This window comes from Myotis nattereri (genome assembly GCF_964212035.1).
Source record: "Myotis nattereri genome assembly, chromosome: 4".
NCBI lineage: Eukaryota > Metazoa > Chordata > Mammalia > Chiroptera > Vespertilionidae > Myotis > Myotis nattereri.
The window spans coordinates 82,772,036-82,781,511 of NC_138079.1; the positions used below are offsets into that span (position 1 = coordinate 82,772,036).

At 52.6% G+C, this 9,476-nt stretch overlaps 1 protein-coding gene across 1 annotated transcript; it reads left to right on the forward strand.

The window, feature by feature from the left end:
* Positions 1-4,652: 4,652 nt before the first annotated feature.
* TMEM270 (transmembrane protein 270) lies at positions 4,653-9,222 on the forward strand (the record flags this gene model as incomplete). The annotated part of the gene is made up of 4 exons (XM_081090275.1): positions 4,653-4,660; positions 6,225-6,321; positions 8,344-8,778; positions 8,923-9,222. The coding sequence occupies 4 exons, from the start codon at positions 4,653-4,655 to the stop codon at positions 9,220-9,222; spliced, it is 840 nt and encodes a 279-aa protein (XP_080946401.1).
* Positions 9,223-9,476: the final 254 nt, after the last annotated feature.

A 9,476-nucleotide genomic window follows, 5' to 3' on the forward strand; every position in this document is an offset into this window, starting at 1 on the left:
CCTGCATGCCCCACACTGGGGACCCAGCTGCAACCCTGGCACGTGCCCTGACTGGGAATCTAACCACGACCTCCCAGTTCATAGGTCGAAGCTCAACCACTGAGCCACATAGGTCGGGCGAGAAACATTGTCTTCACAACGGAAGAGGTCTGTAGGTAAAAGAGCAGACAGAGAAAAAAGGAGAGCTTGTGGTTGAAGATGGGTAGCTGGTGGGTGGGAGAATATCCCAGAGAGAAGTCTAGGTGAACAGGCAGAACACAAGTGCGCTAAACACATTGGTTCTGAACAAACTGATCAATAAATGATGGGGAAAATGTATGTATCCTTGCTATTTTTTCATGTTGATTTCTGTACCTCGCAGGCGTGACTTTGCTCTCTGTCTCATGTGTTTTGTACCTTTATATGAACCTTTATTTGGGGGGTGAATAATGTTTTTAAACAATAGAGTAGTTTGGCAACTTTATATCATTTTTAAAAAAGCTCTTATCCCGGGTTTTGGCACCCAAAACCCACCACTTTTAAAGCATTTCATTCATTTTTTTTTTGTTAAAAACTTTAAAATAAATTTTACAACAGCAATGTCCTTTGTTCGTATTTGGCAGTGTTTTTTTGGGGGGGATTTAAAATCGAGTGAATTTCAGGCTCCAAATGAATTGCCTGAAAACAGTTTGAAATGAACATTTCCACATATTGGCTTATAAATTAATAAAATGTATGCACCTGGTGGGGGTATGCAGGTGGCAGCCAATCAGTGATTCTCTCTCATCAGTGATGTTTATCTCTCCCAATCCCTTCCTCTCTGAGATCAATAATAATAATAAAAAAATACAAATTTGCATATATTTTAAAGTAGTTTTGTCCAACTTGCAGCTTATTTTGCTTTAAAAAACCTTGAGCTTCTTAATCATCCACCAATGATGACTTCCTTACCCACCAGCCCCAAGCATTGCTGTGGGGCCAGGTGCTGCCCAAAGCACTCACAGACCCTGTTATTTCACTGACCCCTCCCTACAACTGCACCGGGCAGGTTCTGCAATGCATTTCCCAGTTTCACAGATAAGGAACCTAAGGCCTGGAGCATAGACTTATAATTAAGCCACAGAGGCCAGTTCAAACCCTTCTGTCCCCTTAACAAGACAGGTCCCTCATGCTTTCACAAGCTTTTAATCATTATTCTTGCATTCCAAGTGGTTTTGATAAAAATCATTTTGAGAAAGAATAAATACAAGTTCCAAGAAGTATAAAGGCATGTTTATCATTTTTGCATACTTCGGGGGGTGGGGGGAAGGAATGAATATTTGAAATAAAGTGAATTTTTAAAAAAATATATTTTATTGATTTCTCACACAGAGGAAGGGAGATGGATAGAAAGTTAGAAACATCGATGAGAGAGAAACATCGATCACCTGCCTCCTGCACACTCACCACTGGGTATCTGCCTGCAACCAAGGTACATGCCCTTGACCGGAATTGAACCCGGGACCCTTGAGTCTGCAGGCTGATGCTCTATCCATTGAGCCAAACCGGTTAGGGTAGTGGTCGGCAAACTGCGGCTCGCGAGCCACATGCGGCTCTTTGGCCCCTTGAGTGTGGCTCTTCCACAAAATACCACGGGCAGGCGCGCATGTACAGTGCGATTGAAACTTCGTGGCCCATGCGCAGAAGTCGGTATTTTGTGGAAGAGCCACACTCTGAAGTATGTAGCAATCATCTCAGGTAGAAACTACAGTTTAACTTTAACCCTGCTGTTTGGCTTCTGTACTTATCTGCTTTGTTTAGCAATAGAAAAGTTTTGATTTTCTGAATTATATAAGTCATCCCATTCGATTGAATACCCTATTGATTGTAATGTGAAATCCCATTGGTTGTGGTCATACTGGTCTTAGAAAGCACGTTTTCCTTTACCTGGGAAGGACAGCACAGTTATCCCAAGGTCAGAGGGCTCCAGTTAACGTGTCCCTGTTGACTCAGTGTCCCGGAGACCCAAAACTGTAATTTTGATAACATGCTTAAGTCTGACCAGGTTCCTCCTTCCAGACCCGAGGGCTCTAGATAATGTGTTTCTGTCAATTCAGTGATCCGGAGACCCAAACTGTAATTTAGATAACATGCTGCTTCTGCTTCTGTAAACTGCTTTTTTTGCAAACCAGGTTCCTCATTCCAAACCTTGGGATGTAATCAATACCTTTGTGATCTTTGCCTATATAAGTCTGGTTTTGCCGCCATCTTATTACTATGAGATTTGGGGAATGGCCCCTCATAGTCCCGGATTGCAATAAATGTGACTCTTTAATTTGACTTCTTGAGGCGTCTTTCTATGATTCGCGGGGTACATTACAACAACTCAAGAAGGGGCCAAAGACCTGCATGTGGCTCGCGAGCCGCAGTTTGCCGACCACTGGGTTAGGGCAATAAAGTGAATGTTTAACATTAGAACATGAGAGAAGGGGGAAACGGATGTCCTGATCATTTCTTGCTGGTTTCATCCCCAGCAACCCAGGCATGGCGGGACCTGCACCCGGCGAGCTCCTGGAGATGACACACCGCAACATTGTTGTTACAGGGCTAACACAACATTTCGTCCTTGCAGGCTAGAGGACAAACGAAGCAACTGAAAACTTTCCACCAATTTGCTCTGCGCGCCCAGTTGTGCGGCCCGCAACCCTGGTGTCTGCTGCCCTCGTGCGGCCGCGCCGTGGTCCTGCACCTGAGCGCTTTTGGGAAGCTTCCGAGGCGGGCTTCTTGCCTTGACTCTCGCCGCCATTGGTCCTGGCAGCGGAGGAGAACCTTCTCGGATTCAGGGCCGGGGCCGGGGAATGGTGCCCCCTGACGTCGTGCAAGGCAATGTTCATTGATAACTGGGTTATCTCCCCTGGTTCTCTGTTACCCTGCAAGGTGAGGTCAGGGCCAGGAGGGCAGGTATTGCCCAAGGCGGCACACAGCGCCATAGTGCCCGGTGGCCTTGAACCTCGGTGCTGAGTAGGAAAGAGAAGGGGGCGACGGGCTCCTTGCTGAGGAATTCAAGTTTGAGGGCTCCTCTGCAGCAGCTGCTGCTGGAGCGGAGGCTGAGCCTTGGCCCTGGCATCCTAATGGGACTTGAGAGATACCCCAAGGGGTCCCCCCTGAGGCCAGTGGGGCAGGATGAGGTCTCTTCAGCGCCAGCTCCTGCCTGGGCCACGTGGTCCAGGAAGTTTGGTCAATATGAGCTTGAGGACCATCAACTCAGGACAAGTTTTGGTATGTGATGCCGGTGATGGTGGGGAGGAAGCCGGAGAGGCGAGGGGGGGGGGGCGGGGAGGGAAATGAGTTGCAAGTCTTAGTTTCAGCCCGCACCATCTGACTCCCAGCAATCTCTCAGACCCTTCCCCAAACTCACTTCAACTCCCCACCCCACCTCGGTGGGCAGCAGCACCATCCACCCTCTGCCCAAGACAAGACTTCTGAGGGGGATCCTGAGCCCTGCCTCAATTTACCCCTCTTCCTATTCAGTCCTCTGGTTGGGAGACAAAATTTCCATAGGTCACTTGTATTTCTGCAAAGGAATTGATTTCTCTTTGCTCTGAAGGATCTTTTCCAGAATGTTTGTGTATCAAGCAACCTTGGAATACTAGTATATATGTAATGCCTCCTTCTGGAGCGAAGCACAGGCATGATCCAGCATGAGGACGACAATGTGTCTCTCAGGAGCAAGGAGCAGGCGTGATTTCTGCCTGTTATGAAAGACCTGGGCCCCTGAGCTGAGGGTTTCTCTTCTGTGATACGCCTACAGGGTGTTCAGGTGTCACCTGGCTCTGATCACGTCACCCTGCGGGGCTTGGGACTCAAAGAGCCAATGCAAAATACTTATACTCTAGTTTACTGCTGGTGCTGTAATCAATGGTCCTTCATCTCTGACCCCGGAGTCTTGTGCCTTCTCCTAGCATCCAGGAGTCTCTGGCAGGCTGACGGGTGATTTTGCAAGCAGGGTGCAATCTTGGACCTTTCACCATCCTCAACAGCTTCCATCCTCGTCAGTCCCACCTTCCACGCATTTCTGTCCACTTCTTTCCATTCTCAGCGCCACAGCCCCAGTCCAGGCTGCCATCATCTCATGCCTGGAGGGTTTATTGTTGTGGGTTCCTAGTGGATCCCCTGACCCTTCTGCCTCCCAGTCTAGCCTCCTCATGCAGCCAGAGGGACTGTTCCAAAGCCCACAGTGACCTCCAGTTGCCTTGCTGCTTCAACTCTCCCATGGCTCCTGTCACTTAATAAGAGATTCCTTGACCCATGTGGCCCCTGCTGACCTCACCACCTACGCTGTGCTCCTCTCAACGTCCCACTTTATGCTCGGGTAACACTGAACTGTTTAAATCAAGCTGTTCCCTCTGCATGGACTGTCCTTCACAGTCTCTTCTCTGGGAAACGCCTACCCATCCTTCAAAACTTAGCTCACGGAGGCCTTTCTGAAGCCCGATGACTTCTCAGAGCCACAGTGTTGGAGACAGAGAGGGTGCGGGGAGGGGTTCAGAGACAGAGGACAGAATGGAGGGACTTTGAATCCTCCACCTTCCAGGCCGCAGCTCTTGCTCAGGAAAGGAAACCAGTGGGTACACAGGACCGCCCTGGACAAAGGTCATGGCTGCCGTTCCAGGGACTCATTCTGGCAGGCTGCCATGGACAGGTGGGTAGGTGGGGCCCTGCACGAGGGTGCCAGGCCAAGGGATTGGTGAGGACTGAAGTCATGCTGTGTGCAAGGGCCGGTGGCTGGCATCCTTCCAGCATGGAGGGGCCTCTCCCCACAGAGCCCGGCACGCGCAGTGGCCTGTGCACCAGGGAGCGTGCACCAGAGAGCTGCTTTGAGAAATTTCTACAAGATGTGAGCGCCTCATGCCCCAGCCCCTGGGGCCACCTGCTGAGGAAAGCAATGTGAGAAAGCTATGCTCCAGGTTCCGGATTCTCCCAGAATTCTTAGTATTCTCATTAATGGCTCCAGCCATTCCTCCAACATTCCTGTGGCAGCTCAGCTTGTGGCCTCCTGTCGCCTCTTGTGGCCCCGAGGGGCTGGCTCAGCAGATTTGCCCTCTTTCCCCCAGGACATGTCCCTTTCCAGGACAGGCCGAGGCACGTTTTCTCCTCCTTGCTCTCCTCTGCTGGTACCTAGTCTCAGAACCCACTGAAACCGAGGGTCCTTATGACTTTGATGAACTAGTTATAAACCCTGGCTCTAGAAGTCCTCTCTCTCTCTCTCTCTCTCTCTCTCTCTCTCTCTCTCTCTCTCTCTGCCTTTCCTCTCCCCCCTCCCTATAATCAGCAATCCCTGAGGCAGCAGGACCTAACGAATGGTCACAGGCTTCTGACCACTGGCAGGCAAAAGGTAGCATTTTGACCTACGGCGTTAGGTTTTAGTTCCAGCCTTAAGGTGGCCTGCTCTCCTGGCTACTTTCGCATGAAACCAGACAAAGGGATGCGGGGAAAGGCCTAGAGCTGCCCTCCAGACCTGGAGAGATGAGTTATTACCCACCCCTCACGCCTAACCCATCAGCTCCCAGCAGCACCCCCACCCCTCACCCGGGTGGCTGTGATTTCTGCCCTGTATTATCCGTAACCCGCGTGCCAGCGGGAGGTTCAGCTTCCCGTTCTCCTGGGTGGCTCCATTCGTAATCAAATAGCCGCTATTTCTCCCCTGCAGTTCTCGGTGTTTAGTGTTTGGCTCTGCTAGTGCCGTAGACAAGTCTTTCTGTTCTGTGCCGCTGAGGTGTCACTAAGATCCGAGAATAAAGGTCACAACCTCATCCCTCTGCGTTGTGACTGGGGACCAACCTTTAGTAAAATGCAAGAATGAGTGGGTGTGGGGGCTTAGGTAGGTCCTTCCAGGTTGGGCAGCTGAGCATCCTCAACTCCCTCTGCCTCCCAACATCCTGTCACCGGTGGCCCTGGGGTAAAGCTTTCTATTTCCCCGACCTTGGATACTTGGGGAGTTGGAAGAATGCGGGGAGGCACAGCCTGTTTCTGTCCGCCCTGCCTTCCCCGGCTGCCTGCTGCAGGCCCTGAGGCCCTGCGTGCTGGGGCTGGGGATGTGGGGAGTTGATGTCCCTAGAGGCACAACTAGGAAGTGGACAGGACAAATGCCCCGTCTTGGTGCAGTGAAGGGGGAGGGAAGCAGGTAATTCTCTTGTGGCAACTGGGTCCACATGGCAACCTGGCCCCCACCCTGTAGTGTCTGTGAGGTCACCTGCCTCTCCCAGCTGGAGGAGGGGCAGGGGGCCAGACGTGGAGACCGTCCCTCCCTCCAGATCCAGCCTGATGGGGATTCTGCTGCTGGTGGTGAAGCTCTCAGTGTTGGTAAGTGGGGGTCCGGGGTAAAGTGGGGGGAACCACACACCTGGCTCTTCACAGCTACCTAGGAGCTGCTGGACCCGTCCTGGTGAGAGGCAGGTGACCGACTGGTCCTGAGCAGTGGAGCTGGGTGACTGCCTGCCTCCTGGGTAGCCTGACAGCTCCCAGAAGCCCCACCCTAAGGCACAGTGCCGGCATTTTCTCTAGAGAATCACTCCTGTGGAATAAGCATTGCCTTTCCCATCCATTTAAAATATCCCTCTATATATTTATTGATTTCAGAGAGGAAGGGAGAGGGAGAGAGAGAGAGAGAAACATCAGTGATGAGAGAATCATTGATTGGCTGCCTCCCGCATGCCCCACACTGGGGACTGAGCTCACGATCAGGGCATGTGCCCTGACCTGGAATTGAACTGTGACCTCAGCTTAACCACTGAGCCACGTCAGCCAGGCCTCATTCATTGTTTTAAGACATGCAAATGCTGATGACTGGGGCCACATCTCTGAATTCTAGCTGCGCAGTGGGCTGAGTTATCAGAAAAGGGTCCCCTGGGCCTGCTGCTGCGGCACAGAAAGGGCAGATGGCATGGTGTAGTAGAAAGAGACAGACAATTGGATTTGAATCTTGGCTGCTCCACTCCTTAGCTGTGTGACTTTGGGAAAATTATTCTACCTCTCTGAACCTCCATTTTCTCTCCGATAACTGACCTTTTAGGGCCATGTGGGATATAATAGGCTGCTCTCCTCCCTGGTTTCAATACTATCAGCTGGTGGGGGTGAGGGCAGCTGTCATTTCCTACCTCCATCCTAATTCCTCCTCTAGTTGGACCCCTATGTTCCCTTCCTTTCTCAGCACAGATCCATCCCCTCAGCTCTGCCGATCCCCCCATATGGGAGGGCATCCAGCCAACCCCAGATTGCTGCCTCTCACCCCGTCCCTGTGGGCTCCAGATGGTCCTGTGGACAAGGACACGGGGTCCAGACTGGTGGGTTGGTGGTCCTCAGGGGCTGGGGGCTTCAGGGCTCTGAGGAGGGGCTTCTCAGCTCCAAGACTCAAGTGAAACTTTCTCATTTACAGACTCTTTCCCCATCCAACCCCACTCTTCCTCCCAATGGATGGGAGAGATCATATCCACCCTGTCACCCAGGACAGAAATATGGATATCATTTTAGGTCCCTCCCTCTCCTTCACCCCTCTCAGTAGGTCAGTCATTAATTCTGTCCCTGTCCCCATGCCTCACACCTCTCTACCCCTAATGACACTGCCCGTTGCTACCAGCTGTCCTCACGACACCAAGAAGCAACGGATGTGCAGAAAAGCCCAGATGCTTGGGAGAAGAAACTGACCTGGATTCAAATCCTACAGGATTAGAGGGCTGAGGGCGATGGTCACTCCTATATCATCGACATTATCATTACCATCATCACCAGTCAATCTCCTTCAGTCTGGAGTTTTATAAATAACTAGAGGCCCGGTGCATGAAAGTCATGCACTTGGGGGTCCTGCAGCCCGGCCTGCACCCTCTTGCAGTCCGCAGTCGGACACCCTTAGCGCTGCCGTGGAGGCAGGAGAGGCTCCCACCACTGCTGCTGCATTCTCCAGCCATGAGCCCAGCCTCTGGCTGAGTGGCGCTCCCCCTGTGGGAGTACACTGACCACCAGGGGGCAGCTCCTGTGTTGAGCGTCTGCCCCCTGGTGGTCAGTGTGCATCATAGTGACCCGTTGTTCTGTCGTTCAGTCTATTTGCATATTAGCCTTTTATTATATAGGATTATTTAAATCCATAAGAGAGAAAACCGCTTGTAATATGAGACACTTTCTAAGAGACGTTACCTCCACTCCTGAGAATGGAGTCCTTAGAACTGAACAGATAAAGATCACTCTTATATGTGGTGTATCTGAGGGCTCGAGAGGAGGAGGCCCTGGCTCAAGGTGATCTGGCAGCCCCAACCCCTACAGTAAAACTCGGGTAGGGTTCCTGCCCCCAGTGAGTGACAATGGGTGATAGTTGTCTCCCCTTTCCTGCAGCTGGTCCAGAACCGGGTCCACCTCTACAATGTTCTGCTCCTTAAGATCATCCTCTTCAACCACTGGCTGTCAGGGCTGCTCCAGCAGGCCCAGGGGTCCTGCAGCCAGCAGGCTTACCCACTGCCCGGGATCACAGCCTGCCCCGTGGGCTCAGTCCTACGGGCTGGGCTGGCACTGATGGAGGTCCCTGTGTGGCTGGTTCTGAGGGTGCCCAGGTTAGTGTGGGCGGGCATGCTGGGCTGTGCCCGGGCCCTGGGCCTGGACCCGAAGCAGCCAGGTGCCTGGGAGCAGCTGGGTCTATCTGCGGCCACCTGGATGGACCTACTTCTGTCGTGTCTGCACAGCCTGATGCTGGCGGCCTTGCTGCTGCTGCTGCTCACCTGCAGGCTGCTGTGGAAGGCCCACCGCTGCAGCCTGGGCTGGCTGCCCAGCAAGGTGGGTGGCAGGGTGCAGGCCAGGCTGCTGAGGGCAGGCCTGGGGGGCTGGGCATGGGCAGGGCTGGGCTAGAGGGCTAGCAGGCGGGCAGTGCAGCCCTGTGAGCTTGTGGTGGCCACCTGCCCATCCTCTTCATCCCTCTAGGTTCTGTTGGAGAACCAGCTGGTACTGGGGCTCCTGGCTTTGATGAAGCATCTGTACTGGAGGGTGGAGAGCACGCTAGTGGTTACCTCCTGGCACCTGGCCTATCTCGTCACTTGGACCACCTGCCTTGCTTCCCACCTGCTGCAGGCTGCCTTTGAGCACACAGCCCAGTTGGCCCAGGCCCAGGCCCAGGAGGCTGAGCCCCAGGAAGCTGAGTCTCTATTTGAGTCCCCATTCTTTGAGTCTCTGGTTCTCAAGGCTGGGCCAGTCCTGCCAGAGCATGAAACCCTTGGAGAATAAATGTGTGTTCATCTGCCTCTCCTGGTCTTCTCTGGTCTAGGGTCTCACTGGGCTGGGGGGATGTGTGTGCACATATGTGTGTGAGCATGTATATGTATGCATATGTGTGCCTGCATGTGCCCGAGGGCTGCCTCTGGGAAGGAAACCACATTCTGTGAGCACCTCACACATGCCAGACAACCACCTCAGACACTTCACACACGTAATTTTGTTTAGATCTCATAGTAGCACAGGCATCAGGTTTGGTTAGCGCC